The sequence below is a fragment of the Bemisia tabaci genome, chromosome 1 (assembly GCF_918797505.1).
Source record: "Bemisia tabaci chromosome 1, PGI_BMITA_v3".
NCBI classification, from domain to species: domain Eukaryota; kingdom Metazoa; phylum Arthropoda; class Insecta; order Hemiptera; family Aleyrodidae; genus Bemisia; species Bemisia tabaci.
In genome coordinates, this window is record NC_092793.1 from 773,238 (window position 1) to 798,839 (window position 25,602).

The following is a 25,602-nucleotide window of genomic DNA, read 5'->3' on the forward strand; positions in this document are numbered from 1 at the left end:
TCGTTGTAACCTCGCCTCTATGCGGGACATACGGCAGGTACCTCCCTCCATATCTCTGAAACCAATGAAGATACGCCTTTGCTGACTTCACCATTGAACAGAGCATGCTTCACTTAGTCTAATTTCATATCAAACTCAAAAAAATTTTTTTGGTTCATACAGCGTTCTTCCTTAGTACGGCAGAGTGGCCGCTCTTCCGTGCAGATAATTGATGGCAACACTTAGCTAAAACAAGATCATTTATTTTTTTATTATTTATTTTTTTGTTCCTCACTTGGCTAAACAGACGTCACTTCAAAGCTTCACTTTGAATGTGTGTTCCCCCCTTATGTATTAAAAAGGCGTAAAGCGATGGAAAAGCTTGCGAGGAAGTCGCATAATTGGGAGATTGAACGCAATCGAGGCACGCGACACAAAACACACGGTGACGGTGCTGTGACGTAGAGTGACCCAATTCAACCTGTTCAGCGTAGTTCGCATGAACAACCTCGTATCTCCAATGCATTACTGTAGGGAGAAGCAACTTTTCTCTCTTGGAAGCATCCTCGACAACTTTTCATAGACTTTATATTGTTTTCTATTCCTTTCGACCGTACTGAGGTGTTTACCAAGTTAAAAGAAAATCGCTTTGGCCAATTTTTTTCTAGGGGGTAGAGTGAGTCGGTACGGCAGCTTTATATATAGTTATAATTCTTCATACAAGCATCAAAAAGGATCTTCAGCCAAAATATAATATAGGAGCAGGGCTGTGGAAATATTCGCTTCGTTTGACTCGCGCACTCTTCGCAAATTGCGAATATTCGCGCTGTCGCGAATAGTGAATTTTCGAACCACTATTTTCAAATATTCGCAATTATTCGTGTCGTCAAAAATAACGAATTTCCGAATTTCGCAATCATGAATCGTTGCGAGGACCTGCGCAAGGCTTCCATCCAAGACATCGTGAACGGCGGAATTCCATTGATCTTTACCGACTTTGCTGACTTAACAAACAACGCTAGCGATTGCGATCGGCCCGCGTTTCTTGGTTGCTCCAAGAGTACTGCACATTGAAAGTTAAATAACCGAGACGGAAAGAGGGGAAAGTTCTCAAACACTTTTTTTATTAACACCGAAAAAAATGAAATACTTAAAATGCGTCTGGTGATCTTTAGATACTAGCTTAACTGCCCGCACAGTTACCTTCAAATCCTTGGAATGCATACATTACTGCAGAAACAGTCAAGCCGGCATCCAGGGATCTTTAAACACATTCTTAACAGCCTATGTTACTGTCATAGCACTTCATCGTTTTCTGTGCAGGTGTATGAGCAAATGGAAAATTCTTAAAAAAATTAATCACACTTATTTGTCGACTTTTGTAATATTTGCAAATTTTCGCACTTAAGAAGTTATTTTAAATTAATTTTTTTACTATTCTTAGTTGTGAAAAATTGACTTAAATTTTTCGCTATTCGTGAATAATTAGCAAAATTATTTGCTATTCCCTTCGTTTGAAAAATTCACTATTCGCACTGGCCTAATAGGAAACATTGAGAAGCAAAATTATTTTCAACAAAATAGGAGGATAGAGGGATAACAGGCCAACTCGAATAATTCACACTACAACTCTAGCAACTACATTTTCCCCACACTCTAGGTCTTCTGTGGATTATTCTTATTTTGTCATGAATTATAATTTATCGCTAACTTCATATCTTTTCATTGCAGATTTTTTTTGCTAACATAACGTTTACATATAAGGTGAAAATTTATTGACTTTGTGTTCTTTTTATTCCTGCAAAGTCCACACATTAACTTCTCCAGTATAATGAAAATTAATCTTTGGCTAATTATTTTCAGAATGGTGAAAAATGTTCTTTGAAGAAATTGGAAAACCTTCCTGAGCAGTGCATAGCATCTTCTTGCATGAATTTTGGATTTAATAGTAAATCGTTAGTTCTGGCCACTCTTGACGGATGCATAGTACATATGCAGATCAAAGGAAAGGAAAATAATTTCATCGTTTCAAATGTCTTCAAAACTCGTGATGAAGGTATGCTTTTATTTTTCTGGAATTTCCGTACAGTAAAATTTCTGAAAGCGGGTACTCCTCTACTTGGGACATTTTTAGGTTCCAAGGAATTTCCTTTACCTTTGCGTGTATTTTTATCTTTGATTAGCGGATCCTCTTATGACCTGATAGGCTGATACGATCAGTGCAAACAGGCTGATGTTGGGCGAATTACCTCTTATGTGGATGTTTGTTTCAAGCATCCTTGGTGCATTCGAAATCTCGTGCTAACTCTGAGCCTGTGCTTGAAGGTGTGAGGAGGGTGGTGGTTCGGTGGTTATTGATGTAGATGTGAGGATGAATTCGTGGTTTTATTACTGTTCTAACGTATTTTCATCAAAGATTGTTTAATGGGTGCGGAGCAAGGATTACGTTTCATTTAGCCACAGCTTATTTAGCCAGTCTGATCCTTCTCTGTAGCTTTACGCCGTGTTTGTCTCAGTGCTGTAAAACTAAATAAATTCTGTTTCGGAATTAGATCATTATCATTATCATATATATATAAGCTCCGAGACCTCCTAAATTTGTGTACCTGGTAACGCTTAGTTCCAGCGTTTTACCGGCCGATTTTCATGATTTTTGCGGCTATTGACAGGCCATTGTCTCTGGATAAACCCGCTTTATTTAGATTTTGAAAATGTGACCTAGGTTTTTTTATATTGCATGGTAAAGTTGCGAATTTTCCCATTTAAACAATGTAATTTTTTTTTTTTTTTGTCATAGTTTGTTTGAGCGTCCTACAGGGCCGATTTCCATAATTTTCGCGGTTATCGACAGGTCATGGTCCCTAGATGAGCCCGCTGTGATCAGAATTTGAAAATAGGACCCAGGTTTTTTTATATCAGAGGAAAACAGAAAGCTTAGAAAGGGGGGCAAAATTTGAAATTCCCGCCAATGAATAATGGCAGGAATTTCAAATTTAGCGGAAAGTTCAAGTAAGCGGGAAATGTTGAATCATCGTTTGTTAGTAGAGAATGTGAATCAGAGGTATGCTCCTTTATTACAGACCATCCAAAAGCGACGAAACGCTCTGTTCCGTTTCGTGTAAGTCTTGGCGTGAAGTTTGAAATAAATGCCGATTTTTTCATTCGATTCTTATTGGTCCAATTGCTCCCGGCCAGAGGGAGATTGGGTAAATGAGAGTCGGGTATGAAAATCTTTTTATTTTCTTTGGCCGTTCTTTTGTTGATGCTGGCCTAAGAGAATGCAAAGCGTCCTCTGGGGGTTGGGCCGCGTAGCGGCCAGGGGGCATAGCCCCCTCGTTACTCTATACAGGGTGATCCAAAAGTCCCTTCCACCCCCCCTAACTTTTTACCTACTTGAGGTAAAGATTTGAAACTTGGGGGATGTCCCCAGGTCAAATTGAGCTACTTTTTGACCTCTCTAAAATTTTCAGGGGGGCTCCCTTGGGGGGGGGGGGCGGTAACGGACCCCAACTTTTAATTTTCAAATCGGAAGACCCTCTTTGTGATAGCTCGTTCGAAAGAGCATAAAAAAAGAAAACTTTTCGCGCAAACCTGAAGTCAATATCTCAAACCGTTTCAAAATGGCGGCCGGTTAAAGTTCGAAATGGCCGAAAATTCACACCGGTTATACGTCGATGGATTTGCTTGAAAATCGGTATGTAGAGGTATTTTGACACGAGAAAAATGAATTTGACGTGAGATTCTTAAAAAAAAAACCGAAATTTCCAAAATGGCCGAAAATTGCCACCTCGGTTTATTGCTGATTGATTTGCCTGAAACTTGGAATTTAAGGGTATTTTGGCATAAGATTAACACATTTGAACTTAGATTTCTAAAAAAAAAACAATTTTTTGTCATTTTGAACTTTAACCAGCAGCCATTTTAGAAATTTCGGTTTGTTTGAAAATCTAAGGTCAATTTCGTTTTTCTCGTGTCAAAATATACCGCTAGATAAGAAATGTTGCATCTTGCCACAGATTCTAGGTGCTATGTGGCTAAACGAAACAAGAAAAATTAGTATGGCAAAGAGCAACAAATTATGTTGCAGTTAGCCACATGACCAGAGGACAAAACCGTGTATCTGCATTGTAGCGTTACCGAACCTAATCGAAACGAACTTGACCTAACATAACCTTACCTACTAACATAACCTAACCTTTTTTTTTTTTTGAGTCCTCCCAGCCGCCGTACTGACGGGAGGCGCTTAATCTTATAGCTAGTCCACACTGCCTACGGGTCACAATTTTGGTTAATGGGATGACGACCTGTTACATCGTACCCCCCACGTGTTTTCGATTGTAACAGGCCCTAACTGCCAACCCCTTCACACAGGGCGGACAGTACACACCGTTAACATTTCGTAGTAATATGACCATTCCGTTCATATTCATACTTCCATCCATGCATCCACTTAAGGGAAATAGGGAGCCTCCTTTATGGTTGATTAACAAATTGAATGAAGAAGTAACGTAAGAGAAAAATATGAAATTAAAAATAAAAGCAATACAGTTGCACAGGAAAAAAATACAAAAGAAATGTACAAAATTCGAAACAATGAAAACAATACGGGAGATAACCTAACCTAACCTTACCTAACATAACCTAACCTAGCCTAACCTTACCGACCTAACATAACCTAACCTAACCTTACCCAACTTAACCTAACCTTACCCAACTTAACCTAACCTTACCTAACCTAATATGACCTAAACCTAACCTTACCTAACATGACCTAACCTAAGGAAGAAGATCTGAACGTATGTGGTGAATAATTCCTCTGGATACTTTCCTATCAGTAGATTTTCATGTATTTCAGCGTAAAGTAGAATCAGTATTGCATTGGTTACTAGTGGAGGATGGTAAAATTATTAAAATAAAAATTGGTTTCAATACGAATGGTTGTTTATACTTTTTAATCTATTCCAGATCTTCAATAAAATCACTTACACTGTAGTAAAATAAAAATGGGAGGACAAATAACAATTTTTTTTGCTGAATTTGGTAGGCCATTCCAAAGACTGCCTGACTGCGACAATTTTTGTTGCATTTTGCCACACTAATCGTTCTTGTTTCATTTAGTCACACAGCACCTAGAGTTTGTGGCAATTTGCAAAATTTTTGTTGCAGTTTGCCACGTGGCTAAATGAGCCATGGCTGAAGAAACAGATATCTTTCTCAATTAAATAGCAGCTGTAGAATTGTTTAAAGAAATTGGCATGATCACATCCTGTGCTTCAGCTTTGTTTAAACATTTATCAGTGAAAATTCATCTATTTCTATTTTTAGAAATATTGAGCACGGGGCGCGGTTATCAAGTCATATTGTGTGCGTATCACCCGATACAGCTCACTATCGTCCCTTGATTATTGAAGCTCACCGAATTATTTAAATTTTTGGCTGTGCTCTTTCACCCAACAGTTTTTTTATTGGAGAATTGGTGTATCCAATTGTTCTGAGAATGAATGAGAAACTATAAGTAACTCCTAAATGCGGTGTGTGACTAGGTACAAACTCCTGAACATTTTCTTTCTAACTACAGTTACATCATTATTTTCGGTTTGTTCTCTGGACAGTCACTCTGTTAGTTTCATTTCCATTCTACTTTATGGAAAATGTTTTCTTCTCTTATATTTTAGCAAATCTGGGCCTGCATTTTATTTCATTTGGGATCCTCAATTAGTATGTTGGATGATGAAAGATTTAATGCCCTTAACCTTGGCATTCTTGAAATTACCGTCAGTACCTACACTTTCATATCATCATGGATACAATTATAAGTCCAGTAATGAATATTCTCATTGGTGATCTGAAAGAGAGGCTCTTACACTATGATTACTATGATTTGCTGAGTTTTGAACAGTATAATGTCAAAATTCATTTATGCTGTAGTACAATATTCTACAATGGCATACTTTCCCATGTAGAATCATCATTGTCAAAAACACAGAGTACTTACTAGGGTGGATCGAATTTTTCGACTTTGAGAAAAGTAACGCGTATCTTCGAAAAAAAGTTGTCAAATGGGCCCCATATGAAGTACCCAAAATTTCGCCGCATAAAATTGACCCCCCAGTACCGCATGAAGGCCTAAAAGGCCTAAATTTTTAATATATTATATTAAAGGTTCAAACACATGTTTCCTTACAGATTTTGTCCAATTATTGTTCTAAAGGGCGTAAATTTCGTCCGTTTTGACGTATCGTGCACGAGTAAAGCACAATTGGCCTGTTTTCACCCGATAAATTGGCGGTAGCGCCCTCCAGAATGGCCCATCTTCAGTAATGTCGCAAAAGTGGTCAAAGCGGGCACCACGTGGACGCAGCGCGACGATCCGCGCGGTGCATCGCTCGAACGCCCTATCCGCATGTTTGTGGGTGAAAGGTTAGAAATACGCCAAAACGGACGAAATTTCGGCCCTTGGGGTCGTAATTCGTCAAAATCAATAAGGATTGACTAGTCACTTCCACTTTTACGACATTACTGAAGATGGGCCATTCTGGAGGGCGCTACCGCCAATTTATCGGGTGAAAACAGGCCAATTGTGCTTTACTCGTGCACGATACGTCAAAACGGACGAAATTTACGCCCTTTAGAACAATAATTGGACAAAATCTGTAAGGAAACATGTGTTTGAACCTTTAATATAATATATTAAAAATTTAGGCCTTTTAGGCCTTCATGCGGTACTGGGGGGTCAATTTTATGCGGCGAAATTTTGGGTACTTCATATGGGGCCCATTCGACAACTTTTTTTCGAAGATACGCGTTACTTTTCTCAAAGTCGAAAAATTCGATCCACCCTAGTACTTACCGTGCTGGTGATGAAGACAACCTCGATTAACAATGGAAGTGCAATGTAAAACAACCAAACTTAAACTACGTATAACAAAGAAAGTAGCAGCAACATAGAAAAATCCTTTGACACTGTCAAAGTAAGACAAAGAAGGAATAAGAAAATTTCAACAACTCAGAATATTTTGCGTACTTCTGGAAAGAAGTCTTTTTAAGTGTAATCTCTTTTCCCCATTTGTTATCAATGGAGACGTTCAGTGCCGGCATTTTTCCTTCAACTTTTCACGCTTATTCCTGGTGATCTACGTATGAAAAGCTGAAATGAGCAGTTATTCCTCTCTAGAAAAGCGTTCCTTACGAGGTCTGTTAGATTAGAAACCGGATTTTGGTCATAACTAGCCTACAATGCGTCCAAATTACGTTTTCTTGAGCTTTTCTGATAGCTGAAAATATATTTAAGAACGCTACGTTCACAAATTTGAAAAATCTTAATTAACTTCGTTGGTATGTGGCTTGAAGTAAGGCGACCTCAAGGGTGTTTTGCGATTTTTATGTTTGACCGAACTTGTCTCTCTTTTTTCGGTCTTGCACAACATTTTTCAACCCACAAGGACGATTGGAGTTTCGTCTCCATATCGTAGCTGTACACTAAAGTATTGTCACCGAAAATTATCCTATCCAAAAATGTAGGATCATTATTAGAACGTTCAAGCAGCTAAAGGTAATTTGACATTTGGTTGGATTTTCGTTCAACGGACAACAATCAAGGGGCAAGTGTACCTGAAACTCGATGCGTGTCTACATATTCTATCAAAATTGTATGTACAGAGCCTTCAGAAATATTACTCTGTTCAACAAGCTCGAAACGACCATTTTCGAGTACTTTTGTCCGCATTTCTTCCACAAGACAAATGTCAGTCGCCGGTCGATTCCCATGCTCCTCATTTTTGACGAACTCCTGACCAGTTTTGAATCGTTTAACCCATTCAAAACAGTGGGGACATCTCGTAAAATGATCATGGTAAACTTTTCTTAGCATATACCAAAAGTTTCGGTACAAGGTATACCGAGTTTAAAACAAAATTTTATGTTGAATCTTTGCTCTGTCAGTGATCGCATGCTAAAATCGCAAAACGCACCTGACTTACTCGTATTCGAGATGACACAGAATAAACACTGATCAAAATACACAAAATCTGTGAACGTAGCGTTCTTAAGTATATTTTCAGCTATCAGGAAAGCTCAAGAAAACCTAATTCGGACGCATTGTGGGCTAGTTATGACCAAAATCCGGTTTCTAATCTAACAGACCTCGTATTATAAGTATTAAGTCAAATTTTGAATTTAAAAAAATCAGCTATTTCGATTTGTGCCCACGGAGTGCTGCATTATACGCCACCACAAAGGTTTATACATCACGTTTCTTTGTTTTCTCTGTCTGCGACACACTGTCTTGCATTTACCTGATACGAGGTGTGGTCAAAAAGTTCCCGGACTGGTGCCGCCCTGGGCTGAAAAATGGTCCAAACGAGCTAAACTTAGGCTCGTTTGAAAGCTTATACTCTCACGAGTACACTTGTTTTTAGTTTTTGAAAAAATATCAGTTGGTTTTTGCACAGTGTCAATTTTACGGAGACGTGTTTGCATCGCATGGCGATTTTTTTAATTCAAAAAAGAAAATTTTGAAAAGGGCTGAAAAATGCTCCAAACGAGCTAAACTTAGGCTCGTTTAAAAGCTTATACTCTCACGAGTACACTCCTTTTTAGTTTTTGAAAAAATATTTATTAGTTTTCGCACAGCGTCAATTTTACGGAGACGTGTTTGCGCCGTGCGGCAATTTTGTCTGCGAACGAGAAATGACCAACATCCACTTCCAACTTTGAGGTGGCTGATAAGACAGGTGCATCCAGCGATCACGCTGATATGAATCCATCCTACCTCTGGTGTAGTGGTGTACTTGCACAAGATAAACCAATATTGTTTACCTGAAATGTGTCACTTGGAACGCATCAAGATGCAATTTTTCGAGTTCGAAAAATTGCAACAAAAATTGCAGGTAAACAATAGTGGTTTATCTTGTGCAAGTACACCAGAGGTAGGATAGACTCATATCAGCGTGATCGCTGGATGCACCTGTCTTATCATTCACCTCAAAGTTGGAAGTGGATGTTTGTTATTTCTCGTTCGCAGACAAAATTGCCGCACGGCGCAAACACGTCTCCGTAAAATTGACGCTGTGCGAAAACTAATGAATATTTTTTTAAAAACTAAAAAGGAGTGTACTCGTGAGAGTACCTATAAGCTTTCAAGCGAGTCTAAGTTTAGCTCGTTTGGACCATTCTTCAGCCCAGGGTGGCACCAGTCCGGGAACTTTTTGACCACACCTTGTATTGGTTATCCAACGGTGCCTACTTTTCGGAGTTTTCTCTGTAGTAATGTTAATGCAGTGCCTCTGATTATATCTTATGGGCATTCATACCCCAGATCCTTTTTTATTTGCAACCTTTAATCCACCCTACTTTTACTACATGAAATCAATATTCATGCAAAAATTCCTATCGTTTTTTCCATCTCAAGTTCCCAAATTTTTGGGTGGCTCTACTGAGAATATGTAAATAATTTCTGTAAGTTATGGGTTGGCACCACTGTTCTGGATTCAATACAGTCTGAAAACACCTGTGCTTTGGGAATCAAGTAGCAACATCATAACAATTGGAGCCCCTTCTTTATTCAATGATGCCTTGTAGAAACTGTCCAAAGTCAGATAAGTTGGCAGTTGCTCACTTTTGACTGTCATGCGCAAAAGACCAATTTACTCCTCTGTGCATGATATCGCTCGTATTCAATCCTAAATTGCCATTGGAAGACTGGAACGCAGTTGCTTGTTAACAGAAAGTTAACAACTGCCAACTTATCTGACACGCGTTCTAGTTCTGTCATTCAAGCCATTCAATGATTATTGAATAAAAGGCATTTCTGGTGACGGCAATAAAGTGTTGCAATTCAGAAAAAAGGAAAGTTCACATTGATTGGAGTTATGTATTTTTATCATTTCACGGTCCTCTTATTTCTAAGGGAAACTTTAGTATAATTTGTCTTATGTTATTTTTATTTTCCAGTTTTAGTCGATCTAATCCATTTACTTGCACTTTCATGTGATGGAAAGTACATAATTGCAGCCGATAGACAGAGTAACATTGGGGTTTGGTCTTTAAAAGGAGTAAGTAGCTTTTAAGTCTTACTCAAAATAAATGATGAACTCAGCAAAGATAATTTTGTCCAAAAAAAAGGTAATACCGAGGAAAATCATTCAATTGTAAAATATACTGAAATTTAAAATTACTTGGGTGTTTGATTTGACTCGAGTGGATTATGGTTTTTTTGTGAGCAGGAAGTATAAAAATTAACCCAGATAGAAACCGTTATTTTTTAATTCATAAGTGAAATTTGAGAAGTTTCAATGTGTTCATCTCAATGTACTCCACCAATGGCACCCTTTGTAAAATTTTGTCATGAAAAAATGTGGTTCTCTAAGGAGGAGTATAAGAATCAGGTGTAGGAGAAAAGTAAGCATCTGTTTTCATAGGGATATTAATAGCAACTATACATTGTTTCTAAAATAAGCCTAAAATATTAAATCCATTCTTCAAAATGTAGTCCAGTTACAAATAGAACTCAGATTGTCAACATAGCCAAGCATCAAGGAACGACAAAATTTCCTTGAGCCTTGTAAATTAACTAAGACAAGTAGATATCAGCATTTCGCTGGGAGCTTAGCTATTGCTATTTGGTGGTCCACCGGTCGTTTCTGGACCTATAGGATCACGAGATTTTCGGTTTTGTTGCAGAGTAAGCGGACGAACTGGAGTTCAAACGCAGCAATTGAGAACTACATGAGAAAAACCACCTATACTTGTATAAGTGGATATTCTGCCTCCCTGTCCATTCAAATTATTGTATCCTTTTGTATAGATGGTGGTAGTGATGGCAAGTCGATCTCTTGATTACTTGGCTAAAGAATCCAATTTTAAAGTAGTGAGGTTAGACCAAGTGGTTAGTGCATGCAAAATGCGTACCCATACATGTATCAGTGTTTTTCTGCCCATCAACGCAATCACGCGCTTCATCAACATCATAAGACTGTTGTTTTGTGTTATGTGACATTTTATAACTGTTGTAAAGCATCAGTTGGTAGTAATGGATGGCAAGTCAATCCCTTGGTTACTCGGCTAAAGAATCAAATTTTAGAGCAGTGAGGCATTTTTTAAATAATTATTCAGACATTTTACCCTGAGACTAGGTGGAAGTTGGAACAACCACCCATTACAACATGTTTTAAATCAACAATTCTACAACTGAACCATTTTCCAAATTTGCACAATGGATCGCTCAAAGGGTACAATCAATTTCAAAAAAGTGCTTTTGCAGTTTGCCTACGGCGGTAACTCAGCAATGCATCAAATAATCAAAACCTCAAATGCAATGTTCTCACAACTATTATTTCCTGCTATGGGTGGTTATTCTAGGTATGGCCTCAATTGTACCTCTGTTCATATCTCACCCTAAGCTGTCGTTTTAGCGAAACTTGATTTTTTGGGTTGATGTCCCCTATATTGCCATATACTTTTTTTAGAAACTTTGTATATGTCACTGGCAATTTATTAAATCAGTCATCTTATCAAATACCGTAGCAGATTGAATTTGATAGAAATGATTCATTGTTCTTTCCTCTTCAATACATAGAGAGAATGCAAGAATACAGAATACACAAATTTTTAAAAGTTTATGTTTTATAACGTGTTGCAAATGTTTACATAATTGTTCGTTCAAGGGCTACAAAACCATTTAAAATACTATTCTGTGATGCACGTTTTTACACCGATTTCTGTATTCATAGGAGCAATGAATTACTATGTTTACAATTAGCACAAAAAAATCAGAATTTCAATCTAAGCAAAAAAATTCACTATTTTCCTAGGCATTGGACAAAATACCTGATTTGACTCTTTGCCTGCGACATATATGTATAGCTTTGAGATACATAGTACAAACTATACTAGGTTGACTGGTAGTGCCAACATGTTGTAAGCCCACTTTGTTTTTTGTCTTTCAGTTCAAAACAAGCCTTCCAAGGTACACCCACGCGCCAACTGCAATGGCTATCAATCCTTTGTCAAATTTTTTGATAGTTGTTTATTCGGACCATAAGGTGAGTTCAAAGTTTCATCAGAATAACGGCACTTTCGTTCTCTGATAAAGAAAATCATTCTCATCCAGACTCAGATTTCTCAACAAGTGCTGTTTATAATCCTTACCAGAATTTTCCAAGATTCATATCTTCTGAGATTCGCTTATTTTTTTGTGCAGAGGAATGAAACATAAACGTAGTGACCAGAGCCTATGTCAGGGAGATACCTGGTAGTACGGTGGGTACGATCGAATAATGGCCAAAACCCTGCTTATTTTGATTGGAAATTGCCGCTTTCAGGGATCATTCTTATGGTCATAAGAAGCTCTTTTAGAAGAGAAACCACCCTGGGGTCCGTGCAGGAACCAAGATGGCGGCCGTTAAAGATGGCCGCCAAGGGTTTTTTCAGAGCGCTATATCTCGGAAACTACGTGTCCGATTTTCGTTTTCTTGGTCCTGTTTTAAAGCTAAAATGCTTCTACAGAAGCCTGCCTCATAAATTTTTTCGCCCAAGGCACACATGCATGGTCATTAGGAAAATTTTGAAATTTTTAAATTTCACCCAATTTTCAAGAGCGTTTAATTATTTAACGCGCGGGAAAATGGCGTTTTTGTCTTCAGTAACCGCGATGGGAAATTATGTCACGTTCAATTTGATACCAAAACGATTTTTCTGTGTCAAAAAATGCACCCGCTGGAGCAATTGAAGTGAAGCGTTGCGGTGCGCGGCGCGCGGTGAAAACGGCGGAATACAGGCAATTAACGTGCTACGCAAGTCATACGCGCGCTATACATATCTCGGCACATTCTCGTCCGATTTTCATTATTTTGAGCTTGTTTAGAAGCTATGTTGAAAGTTAATTAGTGTAACGGGCATACTTGCGCTTCTCCTCCGAATTTTCCGGGTATTTTTCAAAAGAACAGAAAATGTTCAAATTTCCAAAATTTACAACGATGAATAATTTTCAATCGGGTGGAGAAACAAACCTCTTCTCGTGTTTTGTTATTCCTCAACCGAGTTAAGAATCCTCTTATCGTTGTCTTTGGAAATCCTTTTGTCCCAAAGAATCCCATTAAACATTGTGATGCCTTTCCTTCCTTGAAGATTACGGTCCCGAATGGCCTGATCCAACTTCCCATCCGAAGTCAGCTTCACCCCCAGGTACTTGTATTGTTCACAACTTTCTATATGTTCACTATGCTTTGATGAGCACCCCCGACTGACATCTTTTTTATCGTACAGACACTAACCTCGAGAACCCATTTGCGGTACTCCTCAACCAACTTCCTGGTCATATACTCCGCGTCATCGTGATCTTGACTCATGACTACTTCGTCGTCAGCAAAGCATAGCACGAACAGTGTTTCTTGGTCATTCAGAGGGACATCCATTCCGGCACACTTTCCTTTCCATTTCTTCAGAACGTTCGCTAGATATATCTTAAATAGCGTCGGTGACGGACAAAATCCCTGCTTAAGCCCCTTGGTGACAAAAAAACCGTCTGGAAGCCTTCCTTGGCACTTGATTCTGGCAAAACCCCCCTCCCTCCCCGATAAAACTGCATAACTGCCCCAATAAGTCCTTTACTAAAACCAGTTTCTTCTAGCAGGGTTCATGCAAGCTTGAAAAGTGCTTGAAAAGTGCTTGATTTTAAAAAAAAAATTCAAGGCCTTGAAAGTGCTTGATTTTTTGGAAAGTGCTTGAAAACGTGCTTGAATTTCTCAGATCCACTTTTCGGAGGTCAAATGAGAAAGCATTCGACTTTTCAGACGTACGCTGGAAAGTATTAAAACGTGTTGAAATTGAAACGAGAACTACTCTGCTGAGTTGCCTGCTCAGTCTTTCGTCGCTGCTGAAAGTGGCTGAAAAAGATAACTTTGATCTAATTACTGGCGCTATTAGATTTTACAAGAATGTCTTGTCAAAAATTTTAGAAAAATCTCCAATATCACATGCCTTAGTTCGAAATTTGTCCTGTTTGGATCCGAGAAGTATGATTCACCTAGATGCAGATTCTTCTCCTGTTAGTCGGTCAGCTGTTTGCAAGAAGAAAATGAGGTCTGTCTTAAATACATTGTGTGATTGTAAAATAGTCGTAGCTGGTAAAGTTGATATTATTCTTGATGAATTTGATTCATTTTATCAAAACGTTGTCTTAAAGAAAGCTGTCACCTTTGCACACTATGAGCCTTATAAAGAGAAGTCAAGAGTTGATGAGTTTTATATTAACTTTATGGACAAGGATGAATACAAAAATTTATGGAAAGTTGTCAAAATAACTCTACTCTTAAGTCATGGACAAGCATCAGTGGAGAGAGGTTTTAGTGTAAATAAAAACCTAGAAGTAGAAAATTTAAAGGAGCAGTCCTACATAGCACAGCGTTATGTACATGAGTTTACCGATGAAATGGAGAGCTTATCCAGTATGGTAATAACCAAAGAGTTAAGACAAAGTGTATCAGGTGCTCGCAGTAGATATGCTACCTATTTAGAGGAAGAAAAGAAAATCAAGGCTCTCACAGCTATTAAAAATGAAAAGTCAGAAAAAACAAAATCTCTACAAGAGAGAAAAAGACGCTTATGTGAAGATGTAAAGACCTTAGAAAAAGGTGCAGACGACCTGGCAGAACAAGCTGAAAAGAAGCAAGATCTCTCATTAATTGTTAAGTCCAATAGTTTCCGCCAAAGTGCCAAAAGAAAAAAAGAAGAGTTAGCAATCGTTGAAGGAGAAATTTCGAAACTCTCCAAACAGTTGTGAAAAAGAACCATAAGTCTCGGTTAAAATCTATAACTTTTTAAACTGCTTGTAAAAACATTTTTCTTCATACCTACATTTATTTAATTTCACATTAACATTTTTTTCTTTTTACTTCTGGTTTTTTTACCTTATTTTTTTTCAATGATGTGGGTCCATTATCTTCTTGAAAGTGTTTTTTTTTCTTCTTTCGTCCGGTTTTTTAGTGTTCATAAAGACTCTTTTTTCAAATGATGTGCCGTTCCATACTCCAGACATACTCCTTACGTGTAGCTTCAAATTAAGAAATCCCACTTTTAAAATTCAAATATTTTTACAATAGTGAAAGACTATCAGAAAACATCTTGCTTCAGCTTTATCAAGAATGAATCTTCAATTTTGAGCTTCTTGTCCAAGTACCCTACTATTCTCATGAATTTAATCCATCGGGTAGCATGCAGATTTTCTATTAACTCTTTCATAAGTTGCACCATCTTCAGCCCATCTTATACCTATCGATATCCATCGGATTTAACCCATCGGATAGCATGCAGATTTTCTATTAACTCTTTCATAAGTTGCACCATCTTCAGCCCATCTTATACCTATCGATATCCATCACTTCTTAATGATTAACGTTGTCTCAATGAATATGAAAGTAAGATATTTATTTATTATTATCATTTATTTTTCTTTTTATTTTTTAAACCAACGTTTTGAATAAATTGGAATAAAACATTCAGGTGTAAGTATGGATGGGTAGTTGGTCGAAAACTTATGCGGTGAGCCAGGATTTTACTTTTTTTTGCTTAGAATTTAGAGGTATTTACTTACTGGGTTGTCAGTATTGGTACTGACACTTGGGATGGTCTTTCATTTATACATCCGTGTATTTTTTAATTAGAGGAAAATACTCATTTTAGTTGGTTGTTGATATCTGTCTCGCTATTAGGAGTTTTTATGTCAAAGGTCCTGTGGAAAAATTTCTTGAATCTCGCGCAAAACTGCTTCCAAAAGGCTCTTGAAAGTGCTTGAAAAGTGCTTGAAAATTCAGAAAAATGTGCTTGAAAAGTGCTTGAATTTTTAGCACTGAGGCTGCATGAACCCTGTCTAGGACTTCCCAAAGTTTCACAAGACTATCATACTAGACAATACTATCATAAGCCTTTTTATAAACCATTTTTGTGCGATGATAAATAAATCCATGAGCTCAATTTTAACCGCACCTCCGTGGCAAGAACTTTCCGTTGGTAGGCGTTTTGATCCGATTCATCGCCGCGCCGCACCTAGTACAATCTAAGTGGACGAGACCCTTAGTGGACGCGACGTTGCGTGATTTCCCGGATCCTAAGACAGATTTTCGATAAATCGCGATGCACAGAGGGTCGTCTCACTTCCCATAAAACTTAATTTGTTTATCAGGATGAATTTTCATCGGTATCGTCGGTATATACGGGGGGGGGGGGAAGGGACAGAAATTCGTACAAATCAACATGAAAGCGTATTCTCTTTTGGCCTTGGGGTATTTCTTGTCTGGAATAAGACGTGATGATATGATTTGGAAGAGCGACTAGCTGTTTTCGATGGGGTTATTTTATGATATCTTTGACACAAAATGGAGCCTTCAATAACGGAGTTATGGCAAAGAATGTTTGTACATCATCATTTCGAAAAAATCGCACAGATTTCAATATTTCTAAAAGATAATAAGTAATAGAATGTTTTTCTGATAATTTTTCTTTTATCACCGGTAATTCAATCAGTAGCAATTATGTTGCATAACCTACAAGTTGAAGGGTAAAATAAACCATTGCATAACCCGCAGATTGAAGGGGCTACATGCAATACCTCGTATTATTAGAATTGTATAACCTGCATATTGAAGGAGTAACATTACCCTGCCATTTCGTTGAACAATTTTTACAACGTTGCCTTATTGTACAATACCCGCCATACAGCATTGTACTTTAATTCGTTTTTTTTTCTATGTAAAAAAAAAATCATCACTTCAAAGGAGCATTTTCTACGACCCCGGGTTATCCGCAATGGAATTTTACGTTTTTCTGATTCCCTTGATCTGTAGTAACTAAAACCAGACATCACATCGTTGTGCGATCCACGAACAGACAGCTAGTTCACGATGAATTTTGAACTCTGGACGGAGCGAGGACCGCAATTTACGAAGGCCACAAAGAAAACCGCGTATACACATAAGATAGGTATGTGTCATAGACGTGTTAATAACATCAGACATACAACCGGTTAATAGTAAAAGTCAAGAATCCATTTATTCAAACAAGCATAAAAACTCGTATATACATATAAGATACGCATAATGCGACTAAGGTAAAAGTTGGATTTTCTCGAAAACGAAAAGTCGTATCAAAATTTGGTCTGAACAGTTTTCCGATCTTCGATAGTGTAAAAGAATCATATCGGGCTGGGGTGGATTGGAGGAGGGTAATTTTCCGAAAATATTTTCCAGCGTAGGACTTAGAAAATGTTTTAATATCCCGAATCAGACCCTCCTCTCCAATCACCGAAACCAGCCCCATCCTGGAGGCTATGGTCTATTGATCCCGAAAATTTTACAAGTTTTCGATTCATCAAACTGAATTGCAATATACAATCCCAGTTGCTTATTCCAAAACACAAGGTTCGGATCCACATTTCCAAGCGCACACCACTAACAATTGAAATTCCCGGATCAGACGCTACTCTGCACTCACTGATACCAGTCCCATCCTGGAGGATATGGTCTATGCGACTTAGGTAAAAGTTGGATTTTCTCGAAAACTAAAAGTCGTATCAAAATTCGGTCTGTACAGTTTTCCGATCTTCGATAGTGTAAAAGAATCGCATCGGTCCGCTACGGATCGGAGGAGGGTAATTTTCCGAAAATTGTTTAATTTCCCGAATCAGACCCTACTCTCCAGTATCCGATACCAGACCCATACTGTAGGAGACGGTCTTTCGAAACCGAAAATTTTTACAAGTCCGAAAATCCGAATTTTTTGCACAATCTGACAACATTGTATCGAAACATTAACTAATTTCTCGAACCATCTGGCAACACCGTAAAATGCGATGTTGCAAAATTTCACCCATAATGGGCCTGTTGCAAACTTTTGCTAGAGCAAAACTAAGAGTTGTTTCCTGCAGATAATGCCTCAAAAATCACGATGAGCGCATCGGCAAAGTCTGAAATGCACTCATAACTTCACAATCTGCGTAAGAAATTTGCGGTTTTTTGAGCTTCCCGCTTCGAAAACGATACTACGGTACAGGTGAACATTTTGTTAGAGGAGTCGTTCCATTGGCGACAATACTCATCATGGCCGACGCCAGTCCGCCAAAACACGTGTGATGGGACGAGATAACACCCGAACAGGATTAAACCATATAACAATCGGCGTGTTTACGTTCATATTTTCCTCGCCCGCCTTAATTGACCTTGAACTCTCCTCGAATTACGCGAGGAACTGCGCAAGCGTCGGCCATGATGAATTTTGCCGACTTTGGAGCGACTTCTCTAACAAAATGTTCACCTGTGCAGTAGTATCGTTTTTGATGCGGGAAGCTCAAAATAACGCAAATTTCTCACGCAGATTGTGAATTTATGAGTGCATTTCAGACTTTGCCGATGCGCTCATCGTGATTTTTGAGGCATTATCTATAGGAAACAACTCTTCATTCTGCTCTAGCAAAAGTTTGCAACAGGCCCATTAAATCATTTATTTAAGTGCACCGTCCGGCAACGTTGTAACCGCCATCTTTAAGAATACACCATTGCAGAACCCGCAGATTGAAGGGGCTACAGTACACTATTGCATAACCCGCATATTGAAGGGGCAACATGCAATACTTTTACTTTTACAGCGTTGCCATATTGAATAATAATCACCATACAACACTGTAATTTAATTCGTATTTTTCTGCCCAATTTGGCTAAAAACTTTTGCGCTTAAATTCCTGTTTTCACCCTACTCACGTAGGGTGTAATGAAAACCCCGTGCTCTTTCAGTTGGTATATTCTTCTTCTTTTATTATTCGATTGCATATTTCAAAAAGAATCAGAATGGAATTGCACTTTTTCTCAATTTTTGTATATTTTGAGAAGATCAAAAAGTTAATTCGTTCTAAGTGTCGTGCTAATTAGCTAATTTTTTCTTGCGATTTTTGACAAACAAGAGAGGTCAAAGAGGACTAAGTAAACAGAACATCTTTAAATCGAAGAATGCAAAAGCAGTTCAAGCGGAGATTACGAAAAACACCGTTATTATTGTACGGAAATCAACAAAAAAATTTCCTTTCGAAAACCTAGAAATTCGTCCGAATATAGCTGAAATTTCGAAAAATTTCAGAGAGAAGACTTTTGAACTGTACGGTGACGGAGGGGGGAGGGGTTTCAACGCTCCCATGATTCTTTGGTGGTAGGGGGGCCGAGATAACCTGGCCTTGCCTATGCCGATGATATTTTCTTTCAGTTTATTGTTCTATTTTTGTAAGAATTTGAAGAATCATTCAGCTTGACTATCATCACAATTTTACACTCAAAACTTAATGTTTGTTTACTTTTCCTATTTCTTAATCCATAATTTAAGCACGTAGTGGCACTATTGTAAGGCAGGAAGATTCCCTGGCGTTCTCTCCTCTGCAGAGTTATGATTCCTTTTGTTACCGTCGAGTATTTGAATTTGACCATTTCTAAGAGGCAGATTAATTACTTCACCAACATCTTCCTCTTTTTCCCGACTTCCATTACTTTCAAATATCTTACTTTGGAAACAGATTTAAACAATTCTTGTTCGTCGAATCAAAAAAAATTCGCTAATGGTGGAAGAACTAACTTGGAGATGCGGTTTTTTTCGGTCGAAATTTACTACCATGCGGAGCACAAATCATATCATAATGATTTTTGCTGAATAGTTTTGTATCTCAAACAAATGTTTCCCTCAGGACTTTTACGGTCCGTGAACAATTGCTGACTTAAGGCACACAATAACCGAGGATATGCTATAGTACTGCCTAACTTTCAGTGCAAGACCAGACTGTCAATTAATTACGCAATTCAAACTCATGTTGGTATTCTTTCAAGATTTACAAATGAATTTAAATACGTACAAACTAAGTTTTTTGTCAAAATAATCCTATCATTTTCCACCTTTCCTCCGTTATTGCAAAACTTCCCAGAAAAAACATCAAAAACGGCTAGTCGCTCTTCCAAATCATATCTAATTCATATCACGTCTTATTCCAGGTAAGAAATACCCCAAGACCAAAAGAGAATATGCTGTTATGATGTTTTGTGCGAATTTCTGTCCCGTTTTCCCGCCGTACTTACAGACTTTACCGATGAAAATTCATCCTGATAAACAAATTAAGTTTTATGGGAGGTGAGATAACCCTCTATACATCGCGATCTATCGAAAATCTGTCTTAGAATCGGGGAAATCACGCAAGATCACGTCCACTTAGGTTGCATAAGGCGCGGCGCGGCGATGAATCGGGTCAAAACGCCTACCAACGGAAAGAGCTTGTCACGGGGGTGCGCTTAAAATTGTGCTAATGGATTTATTTATCGTTGCACAAAAATGGTCATGGTATCATTTTAAACGTCAGAGAATGATCTTTCTACAAAACACGAGAGGAGGTTTGTTTGTCCCCCCGATTGAAAATTATTCGTCGTTGTAAATTTTGGAAATTTGAACGTTTTCTGTTCTTTTGAACAATATTAAAATACCCGGAAAATTCGGAGGAGAAACGTTAACTACGTTACACTACGTCCGTTACACTAGTTAACTTTCAACATAGCTTTTAAACAAGCCCAAAATAATGAAAATCGGACGAGAATGTGCCGAGATATAGCGCGCGTATGACTTGCGTAGCGTATAAAAATCGTTTTGGTATCAAATTGAACGTGACATAATTTCCCATCGCCGTTACTGAAGACGAAAACGACATTTTCCCGCGCGTTGAATAATCAAACGCTCTTGAAAATTAGGTGAAATTTCAAAATTTCAAAATTTTCCTAATGAACTTTCATGTGTGCCTTGGGCGAAAAAATTTATGAGGTAGGCTTCTGTAGAAGCATTTTAGCTTTAAAACGGGACCAAGAGAACGAAAATTGAACACGTTGTTTCCGAGATATAGCGCTCTGAAAAAACGCTTGCCGCCCATCTTTAACGGCCGTCATCTTGGTTCCTGCACGGACCCCAGAGTGGTTCCCCTTCTAAAAGGGGACCATACCCTTCTTATGATCATAAGAATGATCCCCGAAAGCGGCAATTTCCAATAAAAAAGTGCAGGGCTTTTTTCGTGCACCCTGCACACTATGGATGCTTTCAAATAAGAGTCTAATCTAAGGTCCAACTTCCCCCAAAATTTTATTTTAAATTTTTTGGCCAACCAAACTTAATCTTGACCAATAATAAGATGCAGAATCAGGAAATACAGCTCGTCAAGCTTAATAGTTAAGCTAAAACCTGAAATTTGATCATGAAATGTATCACTGCAAGAAAGAGCGACGCCAAGAATGACACAATTTGGGCCAGAAGGGATTTTTCTGAAACCGGGCCCAAACGATACCTTATGATACCCTAAAACTCTGGTAAAAATATTAGCTTGAGTATACGCACGGTTTTTGAGAAATGAGAGGGCAAAGTTGCCAAATCGCCATCATTCTGGACAGCATTTCTACAGCAAAAAGACGGGAAAAATGGATGAAAAAGTTACACCTTTGATGGGTTTCGGCTGTAAATGTTCTCATTGGGCCCCCAAACATTTAACTGTGTTCAGTTTCAAAAATTTTGGTCGCACAGTGGTCCAAAATGGGGAGAAATCGTCGACAAATCAGGATTCTTTGTCAAATTTTTAGAAATGGAAGTAAAATTGTCGGTCTGCTGCAGTTTTCATGGCTAACAATGTTCTTATCGGTCCTCAATGCATGAAATTGTGTTCAGCTTCACAAATTTACATCGCACAGTGGTCAAAAATGGGGGAATTAGTGGACAAATTAAGATCCTCTGTCAAACTTTTTAAAAATGAAGTGAAACTGTTGGTCCCCAGTAGAGTTTAGATCCCGGAAAAATTCATGTTTTTAATTTTTTTAATTATTACTACATGTCAGACCGTAAAATTGTTTATAGAACGTTGTTATAGAATAGACTTTGTAGCATTATCTCAATAAAATATGCAAACTTTCAGAAATTTAAAAAAAAGAAGGAAAAATGGAGAGAAAAATTAAAAAAAGATTTAAATAGTCAAAAAAAGAATTAAAAGAATTTTTCCGGGATCTAAAGTCTACTGGGGACCAACAGTTTCACTTCATTTTTAAAAAGTTTGACAGAGGATCTTAATTTGTCCACTAATTCCCCCATTTTTGACCACTGTGCGATGTATATTTGTGAAGCTGAACACAATTTCATGCATTGAGGACCGATAAGAACATTGTTAGCCATGAAAACTGCAGCAGACCGACAATTTTACTTCCATTTCTAAAAATTTGACAAAGAATCCTGATTTGTCGACGATTTCTCCCCATTTTGGACCACTGTGCGACCAAAATTTTTGAAACTGAACACAGTTAAATGTTTGGGGGCCCAATGAGAACATTTACAGCCGAAACCCATCAAAGGTGTAACTTTTTCGTCCATTTTCCCGTCTTTTTGCTGTAGAAATGCTGTCCAGAATGATGGCGATTTGGCAACTTTGCCCCCTCATTTCTCAAAAACCGTGCGTATACTCAAGCTAATATTTTTACCAGAGTTTTAGGGTATCATAAGGTATCGTTTGGGCCCGGTTTCAGAAAAATCCCTTCTGGCCCAAATTGTGCCAAAAAACGGTCGTTTTTGGCGTCGCTCTTTGCTCAAATTTTATCAGATTTCCCAAATATTCGCCTCAAACGTGATGCACAGCATCTCTCTTTGAAAATTGACCGAAATATTTATGATAGTATTGTCAAGCACTAAATTAAAGTAAAATTGAAAAAATTAAACCATTCTACATCTTGCAGAACTAAAACAAATGAGGAATTTTTTTTTATTAGAATAAGATATTTTCGCTTTGCCCAAATAAGGATCATCTGCCTGAAAGATTAGCAACACAACTTTTAACACAATGAAAATTTCATGAAGTTTCAATGGAAATGACATTCTGTCATTATTTAGTTCGCCAATATTTTCTTTTTTAAAGCATTAGTGTCTGTTTACACTCCGTATCCGAACGAAAGGGTACGAAGTGACCATTAACACGTAAGGGTGGAAAAAACGTCCTTTCGGGGCGCAGCGCCTCTCCGGGGTGGTCGGGGTCGGTAATTTTCCGGAGTTAAGCTCCGGCCGCCGGGGGGGCCGCCCGGGTGCCGAATTCCGAGCCGAAAAGACGAAGGGGGCGGGAGCGGTGTCAGTTTTTCCGAAAAAACCCTTGAGGGCTGCAGCAACCCCCCGGAGGGTCGGACCGGAAAAACCCGCGGAGGGACGGTAGAGCCGGCCGCCGGAATCACGCCGAACAAATTTCAAGAGCGTAGGACACGGGAGGACCGAGGGACGGGGCCGGAAATCTCAAGGTCACGAAATCCGTCCAATCCTTTTATTATAATATATAGATTTTTCCCTAGAATACGTCTTATGCTTCCAAAGGTACCAATCTGTTTTAACATTACCTCTCGCTAAATGGTACGTTTTTCTCCTTTTAGTTGTGGCGGGTGTTAGATCAGCCTTTTGTAATTATTTAAAGGCATGAAGGGGTGGCTTACAGAGGGGAGGGGGGAGGGATGTAGGTTGAAAAATTAAAAACAGGTGTCTGACATACTTTATGGACGGCTCCTTATGGAATTTGTGTAACCTATTTTTTCTGATAGCTAGGGCTGGGCTACCTCCTTTGCAGTGATACTACCATTATCATTATGCAAGAAATTTTGATTTTTACAGTAGCTTGGAAAGCTCTGTTTTCAGTGTGAGCAATCAGCCGTCATCGATGTTATTTCTGCATTATAGAGTAGGACTACCTTTTTTTTGTTACAGCTGATAGAGTATGATCTCGAAGCCTGTAAATACACGAAGTTTACACAAACGTTTTCCAATGAACACCTCAGGCAGTGGACAGCTCGGTGTTTCCCCATAGAAGGAATAATTTTTGATAGAAAAGATCAGAATATCTTCATGATATACAACGATTCAACAATCTGTGTTATTGACAAAGAAAAGGTAAGAAATAACACAATGAAGCATGACTTTTGGCAAATTTAACTAAATTCTTGCAAGAAACATGATGCTGCCCCTGTTTTACTCTGAAACGGACTCACAAGCCCAAAAAAAGCTCTCAACGTTTAGGTTGTAATTGAGGGGATCCTCTACGCCACGCTGAGAGTCCACCTCTGTGTTTAATTGAACTCTCCATGTATGTACTAATAAGAAGCAAATATGCCAGCAGGAGTGTCACTTTTCACAGGGACTCAAAGGCTGGAATCACTGTAACCCTGTGAATTCATCTGCTCCCCATATGTGCTTTGAGTGCTTGACTGGATACAGAGGTTGACTCTAGAGTACCTTTACAGACAGAGTATGGCCATTCATATCTTTTTACCACAGAAAAACTGTGCCGCTTTCTGATTGGTCATTGAGTTTTTAGGCTTCATGATGCTCTTGCGGCCGTAATGAAACAAACAACATGGCAACTCACTGTAACATTGATAAGAAGCTAAAATTGGACAAAAATTTCAATTATACGGCAATTTTAATTTAAAATTGCATATCTACAAATAACACATGAAAACACTGTTAAATCGCCTTTTGCCTTTATTGCAGGAGGATGTAAGATGCGCATAACCTCAAACTTGCTTGTTGATAACAGCCATCTTGTTTGTTTATTTACGGCCATAAGAACATCGTGTCAGCCTATTTTTTCGCGACCAATGAAAAACCGGCACAGAAATGGCCAAACTCTGTCTATTAAAGTACTTTAGTTGACCCCTGGTGTAATGTTGGAATCCCCTCCTTTACAGCCTCAACTTTGAGAGCTTTTTTTAAGCTTTGGAGTTTTTTTCAGAGAAAACAAGTGGCACCATCATGTTTCTCACGAAATATCACCTATGGAAAAGTACTTGAATTGCAAAACCCTGTCACTGGTAAGAGCTCTGTTGCAGTGCTGTGCCATTGTAATGTAACCTAATATTTAGTTCCCGTATACCAAAGGCCTAACTCCGACATTTTGTGCTTTAATTTGCAGCATAGCAAGTTCCTGGTGATACTTCATTTTAAATGTGCCAGTAGGGCTCCCTTTTTGAAATCATTTGCATGTACTATAGTACAGCACACCGATCAACCCATGCTATTCATCAGGCTGTCCAAATATTTTTTTCCTCGGACCCATTTTTTGTCTTTGAATCGTTATACTGTCTGTAATTGTCATTCATCAAGAAAACCAAATGATTTTGCCAGGGGAAAACCTTGAGAACATTGTCCCGTCAAAACCATATTATTTCATTTGACAGAAACCTCAAATAAGCTTTTCTATGCTAGAACGACTCAAATCCAGAAGCTTCTCTTCCGCAGCAACTTTTTAGCCTATCAGCGTTTTACGCTGCTGTAGAGTCCTCTATAGTCCATCACGAAACCTGAGACTTTGTATTTGGCATTAAAATCCGTAAATTGGCAACGCCCCAGTCTCTCGCGCGATGATCCGACCTTTTTTTACCCAGCACCTGTTTTGTTCACTGATGAGAGGCTGCCAATCCGTCCATTGTGAGGGTAGGACCCCTAGGCCCGCAACTGAAATTTCTTGGCTGGTGAAAAATTCATCTTTTAGCATGAACATTTAGTTCCTGCACGAAATTATTATAAAAACGCACTAAAATTCTGTCCAGTTATCCT

At 38.4% G+C, this 25,602-nt stretch overlaps 1 protein-coding gene across 2 annotated transcripts in view; it reads left to right on the plus strand.

Moving 5' to 3' along the window:
* The window catches only part of l(3)72Dn (UTP4 small subunit processome component l(3)72Dn), a 98,992-nt gene that overhangs the window by 60,098 nt on the left and 13,292 nt on the right, over positions 1 to 25,602 (plus strand). Inside the window, exons 10-14 of one of the 2 annotated variants that reach the window (XM_072298434.1) lie at positions 1,843 to 2,035; positions 9,931 to 10,031; positions 10,660 to 10,798; positions 11,925 to 12,020; positions 23,755 to 23,937. In XM_072298434.1, the coding sequence (XP_072154535.1) occupies positions 1,843 to 2,035; positions 9,931 to 10,031; positions 10,660 to 10,798; positions 11,925 to 12,019 (528 nt within the window). In that variant the 3' untranslated portion in view covers position 12,020; positions 23,755 to 23,937. Of the gene's footprint in view, positions 1 to 1,842; positions 2,036 to 9,930; positions 10,032 to 10,659; positions 10,799 to 11,924; positions 12,021 to 23,754; positions 23,938 to 25,602 lie in introns of those variants that run through there. The other variant, XM_019055688.2, reaches the window with a different exon arrangement.